General features: G+C 42.4%; 2 protein-coding genes across 9 annotated transcripts in view; one reads left to right on the top strand and one right to left on the bottom strand.

Moving 5' to 3' along the window:
* TRMT2B (tRNA methyltransferase 2 homolog B) overlaps positions 1 to 8,761 on the top strand; it is a 43,190-nt gene extending 34,429 nt beyond the window's left edge. For 7 of the 8 annotated variants that reach the window (XM_008962748.4, XM_008962747.4, XM_003810402.4 and 4 more), the window contains one exon: positions 7,405 to 8,761. In XM_008962748.4, the coding sequence (XP_008960996.1) occupies positions 7,405 to 7,531 (127 nt within the window). In that variant the 3' untranslated portion in view covers positions 7,532 to 8,761. Of the gene's footprint in view, positions 1 to 4,361; positions 4,475 to 7,404 lie in introns of all 8 variants that reach the window. The other variant, XM_008962749.4, reaches the window with a different exon arrangement.
* Positions 1 to 20,473, bottom strand: part of ARL13A (ADP ribosylation factor like GTPase 13A) — a 49,715-nt gene that overhangs the window by 2,069 nt on the left and 27,173 nt on the right. The gene's annotated exons all lie outside the window — the stretch shown is intronic.

Below are 20,473 nucleotides of genomic sequence, written 5' to 3'. Positions count from 1 at the left end.
GCCTACCAAAGTGCCTGGCTAATTTTTTTGATTTTTTTATAGAGACGAAGTCTCACTATGTTGCCCAGGCTGGTCTTGAGCTCCTGCGCTCAAGTGATCCTCCTGCCTTGGCCTCCCAGAGTGCTGAGATTACAGGCATGAGCCACCATGTCTGGCCCAATATTTTCAAATATCAAAATTAATCCAAAATAATTCATGATGAACAAAATATTACATTTTTTTAAAAAGGTGGGAAAGGTGGGATCTGCCCTTGTGCTTGTTGAACCCCGCCTCACTGCCTTACCTGAATTCTGGCTTTGGTTCCAATAAAACCTTATAAAAGCAAGTGGCTAGCCTGTAGGCTGCAGTTTTCCAATTTGATATTCTAAAATATTGCATCAAAACATTCGATTACTGAGTTTTTTGGCACCCTATTAAATTTTGCACCCAATGCAAGTGCCTTTCACTTCACTCTAGTTCTGACCCTGGTCAGCTATTTTGATTTTTGAAATCTTTATATTTTGTAATCTTTTTCTCTCTCACTTTTTACTATAAGCAATATAATTTATTTGTAGCATTGAAACAACAGACAGGTATAAAGTACAGATTATATATTTGAATGAAACAAATGAGAATTAAAAATTATGTAATCATTATATGTCAATGTATAAAAAACGAAGTGATTTGAGATTTCAAGTCATGAGCTAGAAAAAGAACAATAAACCCAAAGGAAACTGAAGGAAGAACTCAATAATGATTTTAAAAATCCATAAATTAACGACTTACAAAACAAAAAAACCTGTAGATTTGATGAGAAAGCAAGAAGGTGTTATTGGAAGAAAAAAATTAAATAAATAAGCCTAATCAACAATATTAAGGGGCAAAACACAAAAATATAGTCTTAAATGAGAAAGAGAGCATAACTACAGATAGGAAGAAATTTTTTTTTTCCTGAGACGGAGTCTTGCTCTGTCGCCCAAGCTGGAGTGCAGTGGTGTGATCATGGCTCACTGCAACCTCTGCCTCCCGAGTTCAAGCAATTCTCCTACCTCAGCCTCCCGAGTAGCTGGAATTACAGGCACGTGCCACATGCCTGGCTAATTTTTGTATTCTTAGTAGAGACAGGGTTTCACCACGTTGGCCAGGCTGGTCTTGAACTTTTGACCTCGTGACCCGCCCACCTTGGCCTCCCAAAGTGCTGGGATTATAGGCGTGAGCCACCGTACCCGGCCCGATAGGAAGAAATTTTTTAAAATTAAAAGAAAATATTTCTGGGCACAGTGGCCCAGGCCTGTAATCCCAGCACTTTGGGAAGAGGTGGTGGGCGGATCACCTGAGTAATCCCAGCTGCTCGGGAGGCTGAGGCAGGAGAACTGCTTGAACCCAGGAGGTGGAGGTTGCAGTGAGCTGAGACTGCGCCATTGCACTCCAGCCTGGACAACAAGAGTGAAACTCCATCTCAAAAAAAAAAAACAAAAAACCACGAAAATTAGCTGGGCGTAGTGGCACATGCCTGTAATCCCAGCTACTTGGCATGAGAATCGCTTGAATCCAGGAGGTCAAGGCTGCAGTAAACTGAAATCACGCCACTGTACTCCAGCCTGGGTGACAGAGTGAGACCCTGTCTCAAAAAAAAAAAATCAAAATTTAAAAAGATGTTTTGTGCTACAAATACCATTGAGAAAGGTGAAAGACAAGCCACAGAATAGGAGAAACTATTTGCAAATCATTCATAAGGGACTGGTATTCAGAAGCCAGACACAAAAGACCACATATTATATCATTCCATTTATAGGAACTATCTAGAATAGGCAAATCTGTAGACAAAGAAAGTAGATAGGTTGTTGCCTTGGTCTGGGGGTGGGGCTTTGGAGATTAAATGGGGCTTGATTGCTAACGGGTGTTTGGTATCTTCTTCAGCTAATGAAATGTTCTGAAATTGATTGTAGTGATAGATGCATAACTCTGTGAATATACTAAAAACCAGTGAACTGTATAAATGGGTGAGCTGTATGGTGTGTGAATTGTTTTTTTGTTTTGTTTTGTTTTTTTGAGACTGAATCTCACTCCATCACCCAGGTTGGAGTGCAGTGGCATGATCTTGGCTCACTGCAACCTCCACCTCCCTGGTTCAAGCAATTCTCCTACCTCAGCCTCCCATGTAGCTGGGATTACAGGCACCTGCCACCACGCCTGGCTAATTTTTGTGTTTTTAGTAGAGACAGGGTTTCACCATGTTGGCCAGGCTGGTCTCAAACTCCTGACGTCAGATGATCTGCCCACCTTGGCCTCCCATAGTGTTGGGATTACAGGCGTGAGCCACTGTGCCCGGCATGGTATGCAAATTATCTCAATAAGACTATTAAAAAAATCATTAATTTATGCATGATGAAAAGCACTGTAAGCAAAGACAGGAGACAGCATACAAACTGGAAAATAATTTGCAGTTCACATCACAAAGACTTTTTTCCTTAATCTAAGAAACTCCTAGAAATTGGTAAGCCGAGACTGCACCACTGTACTCCAGCAGCCAATAGAAAAATGAACCGAGGATATGAAAAGGCAATATTATAAAGGTATTTACAAAATATGAGAGGACGCTGTCTCTCTCATAATGATAGAAATGCAAATTAGAAGTACCCTGAGGTACTTCTTTTTATACCTCAGATTGACAAAAGTACAAAAGCTTGATAATGCATTATTGGTAATAATATGGGAAAATAATTCTAAAAAATGAGTTGTGTAAATTGAGTACTAACCCTGTGTAAGTTGGTACTATCCCTATGGATGGAAACTTAGTAATATAGATTAAAATTACAAATGTATATATACCCTTTCACATGGTTATTCCATTCCTGAGGTTTTATCCTGTAGATACTCTCACACACATAAAATGACATATCTACAAAGTTACTCATTGCAATATTTAACAGGAAAAGTTGAAATACTCCCAAAGTCCATTAGTGGGGAACTGGTTAAATCAACTATGCCACATCCATTCAATGAAACACTACACTGCTATAAAAAATGCAGATGTTCTCTATGTTCTGATAATAAGAGATCTCTAAGGTATTTTTTTAAAATAATAGCTTTATTGAGATACAACTCATATATCATACAATTCAACTTTTTTTTTTTCTAAAGAGATGAGGTTTTGCTGTGTTGCTCAGGCTGACCTTGAACCCTTAGGATCAAGCAGTCCTCCCGTGTCAACCTCCTAGTAGCTGGGACTATGGGCATGTATCACTTTCCCCGCGTACTTCACCCACTTAAAGTGTAGAATTTGGCTGGGTGCAGTGGCTCACACCTGTAATCCCAGCACTTTGGGAGGCTGAGGTGGGCAGATTCCTTGAGCCCAGGAGTTTGAGAACAGCCTGGGCAACATGGTGAAACCCTGTCTCTAGTAAAAATACAAAAATTAGCTGGGCGTAGTAATGTGCCTATAGTCCCAGGTACTTGGGAGGCTGAGATAGGCGGATCGCTTGAGCCTGGTGGGGTCAAGGCTGCATGCAGTGAGCTGTGATCACTCAACTTCACTCCAGCCTGGGCAATAGAGGGAAATCCTGTTTCAATTAAAAAAAAAAAAGTCAGTATGTGCATATGGTAGAAAAAATTCAAATAAACCAGACACAGTGGCTCATGCTTGTAATCCCAGCTACTCAGGAGGGTGAGTTGGGAAGATCACTTGAGTCTAGTAGTTCAAGGCTGCAGTGAGCTATGATTGTGCCACTGCACTCCAGCCTTGGTGATAGAGTAAGACCCCATCTCTAAAACAGTAAAAAAAAGAGAGAGAGAGAAAATTCAAATAATACAAAAGAATTTAGGGTAAAAATGAGTTTCTTACTCCTGACCCCTAGTCTTTCAGATGTCACCACTCTGAGCAGTTTCTTGTGTGGACTACCAGAGATATTCTGTGACACTACAAGCATGAGCGCATGTGTGTGCACACGTACGTGTGTACATACTAGCTCTCCTTTTTTATCAAACAAGTAGAAGCATACTATAAGCACTATTCTATTTGATGCTTTTTTTGGGGGGGGATGGAGTCTTGCTCTGTTGCCCAGGCTGGAGTACAGTGGTGCAATCACAGTTCCCTGCAGCCTTGACCTCCTGGGCTCAAGCAATCCTTCCACCTCAGCCTCCTAAGTAGCTGGGACTATAGGCGTGAGTCACCACACCAGGCTAATTTTTAAAATTTTGTAGAGTCAGGGTCTTACTATGTTATTCTAGCTGGTCTTAAACTCTGGGGCTCAAGCTATCCTCCCACCTCAGCCTCCCAAAGTGTTGGGCTTATAGGCATGAGCCATTGTGCCTGGCCAGCTTTTTATTATGAATGGGATCTTTTCATGACATTTTCTTTTCTTTTTTTTTTTTTTTTTGAGACGGAGTCTCATCTTGCTGGAGTGCAGTGGCATGGTCTCGGCTCACTACAGCCTCCACCTCCCAGGTTCAAGCAATTCTCCTGCCTCAGCCTCCTGAGTAGCTGGTATTACAGGTATGCACCACCACACCCAGCCAATTTTTGTATTTTTAGTACAGACAGGGTTTCACCATGTTGGCCAGGCTGGTCTTGAACTCCTGACCTCAGGTGATCCACCCGCCTTGGCCTCCCAAAGTATTAGGATTACAGGTGTGAGCCACCGCACCCAGCCTTCATGACATTTTCTCATTAGTTATTGCCAATCTGGTATACAGCTACCTTACTCTATTATTAGTTTTATTCATTTTTTAGTTGATTCTCACATTGTTGTGGTAGCTGACCATATGATCACCATGTAAAAATAATTCTGTCCCTCTCCTTCTAATACTCATTTTTTCCTTTTGCTTATTATATTGCATAAGAAAATGTTCCATTGTAGATGTGATAGTGAATATTTTTGTCATGTATTTGATTATAATGGGATAATGCTATTTAAACTACAGTCTTGTGTCGCATAATAACATTTCAGTCAACAATGGACTGAATATATGATGTTGGTGCCATAAGATTATAATGGAGCTGACCGGGTGCGGTGGCTCACGCCTGTAATCCCAGCACTTCGGGAGGCTGAGGCGGGCGGATCACTTGAGGTCAGGAGTTTGAGACCAGCCTGGCCAACGTGGTAAAAGCCCGTCTCTACTAAAATAGAAAAATTAGCTGGGTGTGGTGGTGGTGTGTGCCTGTAATCCCAGCTATTTGGGAGATTGAGGCAGGAAAATCGCTTGAATCCAGGAGGCGGAGGTTGCAGTGAGACAAGACTGTGCCACTGCACTCCAGCCTGGGCGATAGAGTGAGACTCCGTCTCAAAAAAAAAAAAAATAAAAATAAATAAATAAATTTCCAATTTCATCCATGTCCCTACAAAGGACATGAACTCATCATTTTTTATGGCTGCGTAGTATTCCATGGTGTATATGTGCCACATTTTCTTAATCCAGTCTATCATTGTTGGACATTTGGGTTGGTTCCAAGTCTTTGCTATTGTGAATAATGCCGCAATAAACATACGTGTGCATGTGTCTTTATAGCAGCATGATTTATCATCATTCTCAGTAAACTATCGCAAGAACAAAAAACCAAACACCGCATATTCTCACTCATAGGTGGGAACTGAACAATGAGAACACATGGACACAGGAAGGGGAACATCACACTCTGGGGACTGTTGTGGGTTGGGGGGAGGGGGGAGGGATAGCATTGGGAGATATACCTAATGCTAGATGACGAGTTAGTGGGTGCAGCGCACCAGCATGGCACGTGTATACATATGTAACTAACCTGCACATTGTGCACATGTACCCTAAAACTTAAAGTATAATAATAATAAATGAAAAAAAAATTATAATGGAGCTGAAAAATTCCTATGGCCTAGTGACATCATAGCTGTTGTAACATTTCAGCACATGGGTTACTTACATGTTTGTGGTCATGCTGGTGTAAACAAACTTACTGTGCTGTCAGTAGGTTTGTTTACACCAGCATCACCACTTATAAAATTAAGTACATATAGTTATCTATAGTACATAATACTGGATAATAAAATGACTGTGTTACTGGTTTATATACTTTCTATACTATACTTGTATTATTTTAGCAGATACTCCTTCTACTTATGTTTTAAAAGTTAACTGTAAAACAGCCTCAGGCAGATCCTTCAGGAGGTATTCCAGAAGAAGGCATTGTTATCATAGGAGATGACAGCTCCATGTATGTTATTGCCCCTGAAGACCTTCTAGTGGGACAAGATTTGGAGGTGCAAAACAGTGATATTGATGATCCTGTCCCAGGCTAGAGTATAGTGGTGTGATCTCAGCTCACTGCAACCTTTATCTCCTGGGCTCAAGACATCCTCCCGCCTCAGCCTCCTGAGTACTGGCACTACAGGTGCGAGCCACCATGCCCGGCTAGTTTTTGTGTTTTTTGTAGAGACAGGGTTTTGTCATGTGGCCCCGGCTTGTCTCGAACTTCTGAGCTCAAGCAATCCTCTCACCTCAGCCTCCCAAAGTGCTGGGATTTCAGGCATGAGCCACCATGCCCGGACCTTATTTTATTTATTTTTTATTTTTTGGTAACGACAGAGTCTCACTATGCTGCCCAGGTTGGTATTGAACTCCTGGTTTCAAGTGATTCTCTGGCCTCAGCCCCCAGAGTAGCTAGAAGTACAGGCATGTACTACCACACCCAACTAATTTTAAAATCAGTTAAAAATTAAAATTAGAATTTTGTAGAGATGGGGTCTCACTATGCTGTCCAGGTTGACCAGTTTTTCTACTATATTTTTACAGTACTTTTTAATGTTTAGATATATAAATACTTACCACTGTGTTACAGTTGTCTACAGTATTCAGTACAGTAACATGCTGTACAGATTTGTAGCTGAGGAGAAATAGGCTATAGCATATAGCCTAGATGTGTAGTAGGCTCTGTCATCTAGATATTTGTAAGTATGCTCTATTATGTTCACACAATGAAGAAATTGCCTAACAATGGAATTTTCAGAATGTACCCCCATCGTTAAGTGATGCATGACTGTATTGAATATTACCCAGGCAAACAAATACTCTTCTACTTTGCTAGTTGGGATGTAAATTGGTACAACCCTTTTTAGAACAGTTTGGTGGTTATCTATCTTAAGGCCTTATAAACATACAGGCCCTTCAGTTCCATTTACCAAATATGTATTGAACCCTTATTCTGTGCCACATACTGGGAACCCAGAGATGAATATTAAGCAGTGTTTACTTCATTTCTACCCTTAAAAAGATTATAATTCAGTAAGGAAGATGGTGAAGAAAAACGATTATATTAAATAAGATAAATGCTGTATAAGAGAAACACAGGGGGCCTGTGGGAACACAGTGGAAGGGCCTCTATTTTAGGCAATTGTATTCCTGTGGGTTCTTCCTTTTATTCCTGGGAACTGATGCTATGTTCTGTTTCTACAGGCTGTGCTGTCCTCCAGACCCTGCTAAGAAGCTCTTAGGCGAGCCCTTTGTCCTGCAGCAAGCTGTACCTGTGGATTTGTTCCCTCACACCCCACATTGTGAGCTGGTGCTCCTCTTTACTCGATAAGCAGCCTCCTAGAAGACTGCAGGCTATTTGTTAAGGCTGAAGTTTCAGAAACTTTCAGGTTTGGCATATTGCTACATTGCAGACCCTGGGAGCATTACAGTGGAAACCAATCTTTGGTTTGTGAATAGGAAGAATCTATTAGGCCTCTGGTCTGAGGCAGATTTTTTTTTTTGAGATAGAGTCTCACTCTTGCCCAGGCTGGAGTGTCGTGGCGTGATCTCAGCTCACTGCAACCTCCGCCTCCCGGGTTCAAGTGATTCTCGTGCCTCAGCTTCCCCAGTAGCTAGGATTAAAGGTGCGTGCCACCATGCCCGGCTAATTTTTGTATTTTTGGTAGAGACAGGGTTTCACCATGTTGGCCAGGCTGGCCTCAAACTCCTGACCTCAAGTGATCCACCCGCCTCGGCCTCTCAAAGTGCTGGGATTATAGGCGTGAGCCACCACACCCCGCCGCGGCTGACTTAACCTTAGATTTCAGATTCCCTTTCAATCATGCCCGTTTGCTTGGGTTTGACCACTCCCCACTCCTGGATCTGGACTGTTTCTTCCTGTTGCTGTCAGCCTTGGTTCTAGTTTATAGTCTTGTCTCCTCCGTTTCTGCTTATGGTGTGGACAAATGACCTTTTTTAAGCAGCTGGTAATAATTTTACATTGACTGGAGCCTGTGCATTTGCTCAGAGATGGTACAATTTTTAGATATTTCTAAGACTTCTGGATTCTTGAGGTAGTTAAGGATTAAAACCAGAAACAGTCAAGGTTTTTTAAAAGCAGGGTAAGCCATGAAGTGAATACAGGGTGACTGAGTGATCATCAGATGAGATTAATTCTTTTGGGTTTTCTTGGTTTTAAGGCATCTCGAATGCCCCTTGAAAATGTAGTTTTCCCTGGTGGTGGGCACCTGTAATCCCAGCTACTCGGGAGGCTGAGGCAGGATAATTGCTTGAACCTGGGAGGTGGAGGTTGCAGTGAGCTGAAATTGTGCCACTGCACTCCAGCCTGGGTGACAGAGTGAGACACCATCTCAAAAAAAAAAAAAAAGAAAATGTAGTTATCCCTAGGAGCAATAGCACCAATTAACTCTCACCCGTGGAGGAAGAATTGGTTATTGGAGAGACCCTAAGGGAAAGGAGATTTTCAGAGAGACTGAATACCTATAATTGTGCTGTGTAGTGTGGAGGCAAAAAGCTCCAAAATCTAATATAACATAATAAACTGGATATTGAAAACTGACTGTATTTAACATTCTCTAGTCCATGATTTCATCAACTCTGGAGTTGTTCTTGGGTACTTGCCCAACAATTTAGATTATGTTTTGATAATCTAAAGGCCTAAGGATGTGTAACTTAGTAAGCGTTGTCTGATTCACAAAGTGATATCAGGTTAACTGGTATTTTTAATTCTTCTCAATCAAACATTCTAGAGAAGCCTCCTTCTTAGAAAAATATGGCTGTTAAAGCTACTATATAATGTTTTCTATTCTTTTTTTAGATGGTGGGTCAGGTATAGCCACAAGAGGAGACACAGGAGAGGCTCAGGAAAACAAAGTCTATTATGCTTACAGGTCCTAGAGACAGGAGACATATTATGCCACATAGGACTACATGGGAAAGACACCAGGGTGGGCAGGAGGCAGAAGACAGAAGAGGGGAAGGTTTAGGCCACTGCCGTTACTTGAGTTTCTTTGGGAAAGGCAATGCAGGGCTGAGTGAACAGTTTAGGATTGGCTACTTTGAATAAGGTATAGGGGTGCTCCCTAGTTGTCTGGTACCTGGCCATGGGGTGATTAGGACACTGGAATGTTGTCTCTTGGGGTGTCCATGCCAGATAGAGGGAATATAGCTCTGAATTGGTTAGTTTGTATATCAAAGAAATCTTCCAGCTGAACCCTTGCTATCTATAAGAATTATCTAGCCCAAGGAGGAGCAGCCAGAAAGATTTATTTTATTTTTATTTTTTTGAGATGGATCCTCACTCTGTCACCCAGGATGGAGTACAGTGGCGTGATCTCAGCTCACTGCAACCTCCGCCTCCCGGTTCAAGCGATTCCCCTGCCTCAGCCTCCTGAGTAGCTGGGATTACAGGCGCCCGCCACCACACCCAGCTAATTTTTGTATTTTTAGTAGAGATGGGGTTTCACCATGTTGGCCAGACTGGTCTTGAACTCTTGACCTCAGGTGATCCACCCGCCTCGGCCTCCGAAAGTGTTGGTTTATGGTAGTTGCATAAATTTTTTCCTTTCCTTATTTTTAAATTTTATGTGATGGGTTATATTATTTTTATAACTGAAATTTTCAAAAAAGCAATTTTTTTCCATTTATTCCCTATATCAGCAAATGGCAATACCATCTATATCAATCACTTAAGCCAGAAAACAGAGTTCCTTTTCATTCCTGTATCCAACTACCTATAAGGTAACTTCCTCTTGGATATCTTCTAGATTCTTCAAACTCAATATATCTAATGTTGAATGCTTTCCATCTTTCCCTTAAACATGTTCTTCCTCCTCTATTCTCAGTCTTAATGAATATAACAGTTTACTCAGTCACCCAAGCCAGAGTCTGGGAATGATTTTTGAGTCCTTCTCCTGTACTATTGGCCTCATCCAATTTTTCACAAAGTCGCCATCCCTGCAGGCTTCCATCATCTCTCTCCAGGTTATTGCTGCAATAGTCATCTTCACAACTGTTGCTGCTTGTATTCACTCTTGCCCCAGTTCATTCTAGCACCATGGCACACACCTGAAATACCAGCTAGTGGGGAGGCTGAAGCTGGAGGATTGCTTGAACCCAGGAGTTCAAGACCAGCCTGGACAATATAGCAAGACCCTCTTAAGAAAAAATGCAAATCTCATGTTTCTCCATTACTTAAAATCTGTCATTGGCTTCCTGTTGCTTTTATTTTATTTTATGTAGTTAGTAATTTTGAGACACGGTCTCACTCTGTCACCCAGGCTGGAGTGCAGTGGTGCAATCTCAGCTCACTGCAACCTCTGCCTCCTGGGTTCAAGCAATTCTCGTGCCTCAGCCTCCCAAGTAGCTGGGATAACAGGCGTGTGCCATCATGCCTGGCTCATTTTTTTTCTTTTTGTATTTTCAGTAGAGGCAGGGTTTCATCTTGTTGACCACGCTGGTCTCGAACCGCTGACCTCAAATGATCCACCCACCTTGGCCTCCCAAAGTGCTGGGATTACAGGCATGAGCCACTGCACCCAGCCAACTTCCTATTGCTTTTAAAATAAAGTCCAACATTATTGATGAAGCTCAAAAGCCACTTCATAATCTGAAGAACTCCATTTCTCTAGATATATTGGATTCCTTTCCCTGAAAAGGAGAAAGTTCTTCCCTTTTGGTCCTATTTACATTCTGTTTCCTCAGCTTGGAATATTCTTTTCCCTACCTCTTCTGGTTTACTCTATTTACCTTTCTGTTTTTAACTTAAATATTCCTCCTTCAAGGAATATTTAATGAATAAATACAGGATTGGCTATGGAAAATCAACTTCCTCATAATTTTGTTACTTGTTTATAGTTATGCCCTCAGAGATATTGCGGGTTTGGTTCCAGATTGCCACAACAAAGTGAATATCTCAATAAAGCAAGTAACGTGAATTTTATGGTTTCCCAGTGCATATAAACATTGCTTATACTATAGTCTATTAAGTGTGCAATATCATTATATCTAAAAAACCAGTGTATGTACCTTAATTAAAATGTACTTTATTGCTTTAAAAATGCTAAAAATCATCTGAGTCTTTAGTGAGTCATAATTTTTTTTTTTTTAAGACAGGGTCTTGCTTTGTTACCCAGGCTGTAGTGCAGTAGCGCCATCATGGCTCACTGCCACCTTGAACTCCGGGGCTCAAGGGATCCTCCTATAGCAGCCTCCCAAGTAGCTGGGACTACACATGTTTGCTACCATGCCTGGCTATTTTTTAATTTTTTTGTAGTGATAAGATCTCACCATCTTGCTAAGGCTGGTCTCAAACTGCTGGACTCAAGCAATCCTCCCACCTTAGCTTCCCAAAGTGCTGAGATTACAGGCATGAGCCACTGCGCCCGGCCAACTCTTCATCTTTAGATCCCTCATCTGTCTGTATAAGGTATACAGATACATGTATACCTTATACATCTATCTTCTAAGCATAAGGACATTTTTCTACATAACCATTATATTATGAGTTCAACTAAGAAAATTAGCAGTACCTCACTAATCTTCACTAATGTCATCTAATGTAGTTCAGTGCTTCTTGAGGTGTGGTCTGGAGACTGCCTGATGTTTCACAAAAAGATAAGGAGTTTATACCAAAGTGTGTATCATAGTACCACATTCTTTTTCTTTTTCTTTTTCTTTTTGACATGGAGTCTCACTCTGTCACCCAGGCTGGAGTGCAGCAGCGCGATCTCGGCTCACTGCAACTTCCGCCTCTCCGCCTCCTGGGTTCAAGTCGTTTCTCTCGCCTCAGCCTCCTGAGAGGCTGGGATTACAGGTGTGTGCTACCACACCCGGCTGATTTTTGTATTTTTAGTAGAGACGGGGTTTCACCATGTTGGCCAGGCTGGTCTTGAACTCCTGACCTCAGGTGATCCACCCACCTCGGCCTCCCAGAGTGCTGAGATTACAGGCGTGAGCCACCGCACCTGGCCCACATTCTTTTTCTTTTTTTCTTTTCTCTCTTTCTTTTTTTTTTTTTTTTTTGAGTGGGAATCTTGCTCTGTCACCCAGGCTGGAGTGCAGTGGCACAATCTTGGCTCACTACAACCTCTGCCTCCTGGGCTCAAGCAATTCTCGTGCCTCAGCCTCCCACTTAGCTGGGATTATAGGCATGCGCCATCATGCCTGGCTAATTTTTTTTGTATTTTTAGTAGAGATGGGGTTTCACCATGTTAGCCAGGCTGGTCTTGAACTACTGACCTCAAGTGATCTGCCCGCCTCGGCCTCCCAGAGTGCCAGAGTACCACATTCTTTATCAAAAAAGTCTTTTTCAAAAAAAAAAAAAAAGGCAGCTGAATTACACAGTGTACTGACTTAGCGACATTGTTCATTTACATCTGTGGACTGGCAGGGTAGCACTGCTTTATATTCAATTTCCCCAACTGTCCCCAAAATGTTTTTTATGGCCAATTCACATGTTACATTTGGTGGTTTTGTCTGTGTCTCTTTAGTATCTCTTTTTTTTGGGAGATGGTCTTGCTCTGTCACAGCCCAGGCTGGAGTGCAGTGACACGATCTCAGCTCACTGCAACCTCCATCTCCTGAGTTCAAGTGATTCTCCTGCCTCAGCCTCCCGAGTAGCTGGGATTACAGGTGTGTGCCACCACACCTGGCTAATTTTTGTATTTTTAGTAGAGATGGGGTTTCACCATGTCGGCTAGGCTGGTCTTGAACTCCTGACCTCAAGTGATGCACCCACCTTGGCCTCCCAGAGTGCTGGGATTACAGGCATGAGCCTCCGTGTATGGCCTCTTTAGTCTCTCTTAATCTAGAATGATCTCCTCACTTTTTCTTTTTACCCAAGGCACTGACTTTTTAGAAACCAGGTCTGTTCCACATTATGGATTTGTCTGATTTTAAGGTGACCAACTGTCCTGGTTTGCCTAGGACTCTCCTAGTTTGAGCACTGATCTTACATCCTGAGAAACCCCTCAGTCCTGGGTAAACCAGGATGTTTTGTTTACGTGTGTTCATGTTTAACTTTTTCTTGACCTAAATTTCTTATAAACTTGAAGTTAGGTCTAGTGGCTTGATTAGACTCACATTAAAACATTTTTGATGGCCGGGCACGGTTGCCCACATCTGTAATCCCAGCACTTTAGGAGGCCGAGGCGGGCAGATCACCTGAGATCGGGAGTTTGAGACCAGCCTGACCAACATGGAGAAACCGCATCTCTACTAAAAATACAAAATTAGCTGGGCATGGTGGTGCACGCCTATGATCTCAGCTACTTGGGAGGCTGAGGCAGGAGAATTGCTTGAACCCGGGAGGTGGAGATTGCAGTGAGCTGAGATTGTGCCATTGCACTCCAGCCTGGGCAACAAGAGCAAAACTCCATCTCAAACAAAAACAAAAACAAAAACGAAACAAAACACATTTTTGACAAGAATACTTAAGTGGTCTGTGGGCAGTGGCTCAGGTGGAGGCAGGAGGATTACTTAAGCCCAGGAGTTGAAGACCAGACCCAGCCTGGGTAACGTAGAGAACCAAATCTTGAGAACCAAAATATGGTTTTTTTTTCTGTGTGATAGGGTTTTATATCAGTTTTAAACGTTTTTTTGAGGGTTTGTTGTTGTTGTTGTTGTTGTTTTCCCAAAAACAGTGTCATGAAGGAAAGTTTTAAAATCTTTTTCTCCAACTTGGGCAATATGGCAAAACCCTATCTCCACAAAAAATAAAAAAATTATCCAGGCACAGTGGTGCACACGTGTAGTTCCAGCTAGTTTTGGAGGCTGAGGCAGAAGAATTGCTTGAGCCTGGGAGTTGGAGGCTGCAGTGAGCCATGGTTTTACCACTGTATTTCAGCCTGCATGACAGAGCAAGACCCTGTCTCAAAAAAATCCAAAATTTAACAATTAGCTGGACGTGGTGGTGCATGTCTGTAGTCCCAGGTACTTAGGAGGCTGAGGTGGGAGGATTGCTTCAGCCCAGGAGGTTGAGGCTGCAGTGAGCCATGATGGTGCCACTGCACTCCAGCCTGGGTGACACAGCAAGATCCTGTCTCAAAAAACAAAACAAAACAAAACAAAAACAAAAACACCCCCAAAACTTAAAGTGATGGTATGTACTTCATGTTGCATCCCATTAGGAGGTACATTATTTCAGTTGCTCACTTGTAGTAAAGGTGATGGTTAGGTTGATGGCCCTCAGAACTCTCCATGTAATTTTCCTCTTTGTAATTAATAAGAAATCTGTGGGATGTTGGCTGGGTGCAGTGGCTCATGCCTGTAATCCCAGCACTCTGGGAGGCTGAGGCAGGTGGATCACCTGATGTCAGGAGTTCAAGACCAGCCTGGACCAACATGGTGAAACCTTATCTCTACTAAAAATACAAAAATTAGCTGGGCGTGGTGGCACACACCTGTAATCCCAGCTACTTGGGAGGCTGAGGCAGGAGAATCGCTTGAACCCAGGAGGCGGCGGTTGCAGTGAGCTGAGATTGTGCCATTGTACTCCAGCCTGGGCAACAAGAGCGAAACTCCATCTCAGAAAAAAAAAAAAAAAAAGCTATTGGATGTCACTCTAATGCCATGTGACTATCCTGTTTCCCAATAACCTCTTCCCTAAAGATTTTAGCATCCGTTGGTTACTGTTTCCTGACTCAGTCATTTAATATTTTTTAATTTTTTAATTTATTTTGGTCAGATGCAGTGGCTCACACCTTGGGAGGCTGAAGCTGGAGGATTTCTTGAGTACAGGAGTTTGAGAACAGCCCTGGGGAATATGGTGAGACCATGTCTCTACCAAAAAAAAAAAAAAAAAAAAAAAAGCTTGGCATGGTGGCACGCACTTGTATTTTCAACTACTTGGGGGTCTGGGGTAGGAGATTAGCTTGAGCCTGCGAGGTAGAGGCTGCAGTAAGCCATGACCAGATTGTGTCACTGAACTCCAGCCTGGGTGGCAGAGCAAGACCCTGTCTCAAAAACAAATAATTGCTTTCTAACTTTTTTATTTTCATGTACCCACTGATGGTAAATTAATAATTTAATTGGGGATTGAAAAGCCATGATTTCCTAATTCTGTCAATTGGTCTGTGTTTATTAGCTGTCACTTTTTTTTTTTTTTTTTTTTGAGACAGAGTTTTGCTCTTGTTTCCCAGGCTGGAGTGCAATGGTGCGATCTCGGCTTACTGCAACCTCTGCCTCTCGGGTTCAAGCAGTTCTCCTGCCTCAGCCTCCCAAGTAGCTGAGATTACATGCACCTGCCACCAGGCCCAGCTAATTTTGTATTTTTAGTAGAGATGGGATTTCACCATGTTGGCCAGGCTGGTTTCGAACTCCTGACCACAGGTTATCCACCCACCTCGGCCTCCCAAAGTGCTGGGATTACAGGCGTGAGCCACTGTACCCAGCCAGCTGTCACTCTTTTATAAAAATGAGCTTTTCCCTATCTAGAGGGTATGAACTAGAGTTCCTCCAAAAAAGCCAGGTAAAGACCTAAGTCTTTCCCTTTTAATACCAATTTCTAGAGCAAGAAGTTAGTATAATAATTGCTTCCTAATAATTACTATGGTGACTGTATGGTAAATGCACCTGATAGCAATAACTGAAGATAGCAATAGCCTGAGAATGGCCCCGTATGGCAGATGCACCTGAATGCGATAGGGAGTTTCCAGCTCAGGAACCCAGAGGTCCATTTCTGATCTATGGGGAACATCTGAGCTCCTGGCCTGTCCCGTGAAATGCAGGCCATACGGGGAATTGAGGCCCTTTGTTTTGGTTTAAATGAAGGTTGCCAGCTGCAGGTTGTTAGGGGGAGGGTGTTAGGTGAAAATGCTATATAAACCCCATGCATTTGCAAGTGGTTGCAGTTCCATCCAGCCCATCACCACTGGAGTCTCCTCTGAATGTAAGCCCCCAGTTAAAAACAAAAAAGCAAACAAACAAAAAAACACCATGTCTTGTTTGCTGTCTCTGGATCTGTTCTTCGGCCTCTCGAATCTGGTTCTGTCCAAATTGGAGTTGACAGTGGTCTGGCACAATAGTGGCAAAGTTGTTTCCCCCCGCTTTTTTTTTTTTAATATCACTTGATTCAGTGATTTGCTTATTTGAATTCCGTGTTTTAAGCTCAGTTCAATTATTTTCCTTTTGATGCTCAAATTTTCTTTTTTTATTTTTTTTTTTTTTTTATTTTTTTTTTTTTTATTTTATTTTATTTATTTTTTATTATACTTTAAGTTTTAGGGTACATGTGCACATTGTGCAGGTTATTTACATATGTATACATGTGCCATGCTGGTGCGCTGCACCCACTAACTCGTCATCTAGCATTAGGTATATCTCCCAATGCTATCCCTCCCCCCTCCCCCCTCCCCACCACAGTCCCCAGAGTATGATATTCCCCTTCCTGTGTCCGTGTGATCTCATTGTTCAATTCCCACCTATGAGTGAGAATATGCGGTGTTTGGTTTTTTGTTCTTGCGATAGTTTACTGAGAATGATGGTTTCCAATTTCATCCATGTCCCTACAAAGGATATGAACTCATCATTTTTTATGGCTGCATAGTATTCCATGGTGTATATGTGCCACATTTTCTTAATCCAAACACCAAAAGCAATGGCAACAAAAGACAAAATTGACAAATGGGATCTAATTAAACTAAAGAGCTTCTGCACAGCAAAAGAAACTACCATCAGAGCGAATAGGCAACCTACAACATGGGAGAAAATTTTCGCAACCTACTCATCTGACAAAGGGCTAATATCCAGAATCTACAGTGAACTCAAACAAATTTACAAGAAAAAAACAAACAACCCCATCAAAAAGTGGGCGAAGGACATGAACAGGCACTTCTCAAAAGAAGACATTTATGCAGCCAAAAAACACATGAAAAAATGCTCATCATCACTGGCCATCAGAGAAATGCAAATCAAAACCACTATGAGATATCATCTCACCCCAGTTAGAATGGCAATCATTAAAAAGTCAGGAAACAACAGGTGCTGGAGAGGATGTGGAGAAATAGGAAAACTTTTACACTGTTGGTGGGACTGTAAACTAGTTCAACCATTGTGGAAGTCAGTGTGGCGATTCCTCAGGGATCTAGAACTAGAAATACCATTTGACCCAGCCATCCCATTACTGGGTATATACCCAAATGACTATAAATCATGCTGCTATAAAGACACATGCACACGTATGTTTATTGCGGCATTATTCACAATAGCAAAGACTTGGAACCAACCCAAATGTCCAACAATGATAGACTGGATTAAGAAGATGCTCAAATTTTCTACAGTTTGGCCAGTGGGAGTCCCTTCAGCTGGCTCTCATGTCACTTAACATGCCTCCATTAGTATTTGAGCACTTCCTTAGATTCTGGCACAAGATTCCCAGGGTCACTTTACATTTTCCTTGCCCTAGTCCTGGAACCAGCCATTTCCAATGAACCCTGGTTCCTTTCAGTGTAGAATGGTGTTTAGAAACCAAGATCCGGGCTGGGTGCAGTGACTCACGCCTGTAATCCCAGCACATTGGGAGGCTGAGGTGGGAGGACTGTTTGCATCCAGGAGTTTGAGACCAGCCTGGTCAACATAGTGAGACCTCCATCTCCACACACACAAAAAAATTTTCCAGGCATGGTGGTGTGTGCCTGTAGTCCCAGCTACTGAGGAGGATGAGGCGGGAGGATTACTTGGGCCTGGGAGGTCGAGGCTCCAGTGAGCCATGATTGTACCACTGCACTCCAGCCTAGGTAACAGCGTGTGGCCCAGTCTCAAAAAATATATAAAAAATATTGATGCCTGGGCCCCAGACATTCCAATTTAATTGGTTTGGGGAGGGTCTTAGTCATCAGTCTTTTTAAAATTACTGTCCACCCTGCCCGGTGATTCTAGTATGCAGTCAAGGTTGTGAACCAGTAGTCGAGTTTTACCTGTCAAAGTGTGATCCCTGGACCAGCAGCTTTGGCATCACCTGGAAACTTGTTAGAAATGCACACATTTGGGCTCTCCCTCAACTGAATCAGAAACACTGGGGCTAGGGCAATCTAATTTAACATGTCTTTCAGGTGATTCTGGTGTGCATTCAAATTTAGGAACCACTGGTTCAGAGCAACTATTCTCAGCCTTGGTTGCATATCACCTGGAGACCGTCAAAAACAAGTTCCTGAGTGTCATCACTTCACATTCTGATTTAATTCATTTTGGGTGTAGCCCTAGCATCATTATTTTAAAAGCTCTCCAGATGACTGTTGTGTAGCCAAGGATGAGAATCACTTTGGATTTTTGGTCTCTAAGCCTGGTGTTTGGTGTGATGAGTAAAAGTGCACACCAGGTTGCAGATAAAACGTAACTACAGTAGTTGGGTAATACATAGGCCAGATAGCTTGTCTTTCTGCTTGCTACTCTTCTAGACTTACCCAGGTGTTCTGAGCACTGGTTTGCAGTCCTTTGCAAAGGTTTTTATTTCTTTAAAGCACTTCCTTTCTCATTCCTTCTGCCATTATTTTGGGGGGTGTGGTAGAAAGTAGGGCTAAGGTATCATCAGCTACTAGTAATTCTAGCGAAAGATTATAATTCCTAGCCTAAGTTAATAAAATTAGCTCTCAGGCCGGGTGCGGTGGCTCGCGCCTATAATCCCAGCACTTTGGGAGGCCAAGGCAGGTGGATCACCTGAGGTCAGAAGTTCCAGACTGGCCTGGCCAACATGGTGAAACCCCATCTCTACTAAAAATACAAAAAATTAGCTGGGCACGGTGGTGGGCGCCTGTAGTCCTAGCTACTCAGGAGGCTCAGGCAGGAGAATCACTTGAACCCAGGAGGTGGAGGTTGCAGTGAGTGGAGATTGCGCTATTGCACTCCAGGCTGGGCAACAAGAGCAAAACTTCGTCTCAAAAAAAAACAAAAAAATTAACTCTCATACATGTGAGAGAAAAGTGAACTCATTTTAATATTAAAGTAGAACAGTTATCCTCAGCCTGATTCCCACTCCTCTTCTAGAACAGGCTTCTTCTCATTAGGCTCATCTTAGAGTTGCTGAACCAATGAGTGCAAATTTTGTCATTGCCTTTTCAGATTTGGAGTTTCACCTACTACGGTGGTTTCCAGCCTTGGCTGCACATCATTGGAATCACCTGAGGGAGCTTTTTACAAAACTTCCTAGTTCCTGGGATTTGATCCTCCAGAGATTCTGATTTAATTGGTCTGGGGTGTGGCCCAAACATCTGAATTTTTAAAAGATCCCCAAGGTGATTCTAATTTGCAGTCAGTCAGGGTTATGATCCTCTGATAAGGGCTGTGGTTCCCAAACTTGTATGTATATTAAAATCTCCCAGGGATCTTTCCAAACTTCCAAGTGCAGACCATGCCCAGACCAGCTGAGTCATCACAATCACTGGAGGTGGGACACAGGCATTGGTAATATTAAAATTTCCCCGGTGATTCCCATATGCAGCCAGCATTGAGAAGTACAGTATTATGGTATTAGATAATGCCCTTTGATTGTTTTTGGGCTGGAAGGGAGAAGATGATTGTCATTTGTTCAGATGTAAGTCTTCCAACCCTTTATCTTCAAAATCACATTGGAAATTTATAGCTTACAGGGGCATCATTGTCACTTTCCTAAGGAATATATTTCAAAATGGCATGCCCATAAAGTGCAGTCATGAAGCTCCCTTAGTACTTGCCAATTAATGTTAGTGCAAAAGGACAATTGAAATGAAATACAGCTATTATGTCTGACACTTAACAATTTTCCATCAGGTGATTCTATTTCATTAATACATGTATTTCCACATTATGTTTCTCATTGTCTCTCTTCAAAGGAGACTAAGCAGGGTGGCAGTGCCCACATGTGGCCCAGAGCCACACAATGGAGGAACATGTAAATATCCTCAAGTCCATTTGTGACTGTTAGGGACATTCATGATACATGGAGGGGAGAGGCCTTTGCTCTGAGGATCTACAAAAGGAATTGAAATATTTCAGGATATTGGTATTTACCATTTGCCTTTACTGATTACCTTTATACGTAACCAAGCCAAGGAATATCAGAGAAGAGAGGGCTATACTAAGCTGTTTAGTAGTCTGTCTCCTCCAACTAGACTGTAAGGTTTAAGAGGACAAGAGCTATATCTTGGTCACTGTTGTATATGTAACACCTAGCACAGTGTCTGAAATATGGCAGGTGCTTAGATAGGCGATATAGCATACTGGCCAAGCAGAGCAGTTTTGGAGTCAGGCTGACCTGGCCTAAATCCTGACTCTATCACTTACATGCTCTGTGATCTAG

This window comes from Pan paniscus, chromosome X, assembly GCF_029289425.2.
Source record: "Pan paniscus chromosome X, NHGRI_mPanPan1-v2.0_pri, whole genome shotgun sequence".
Classification (NCBI taxonomy): domain Eukaryota; kingdom Metazoa; phylum Chordata; class Mammalia; order Primates; family Hominidae; genus Pan; species Pan paniscus.
This window is presented reverse-complemented; position numbering and strand designations above follow the sequence as displayed.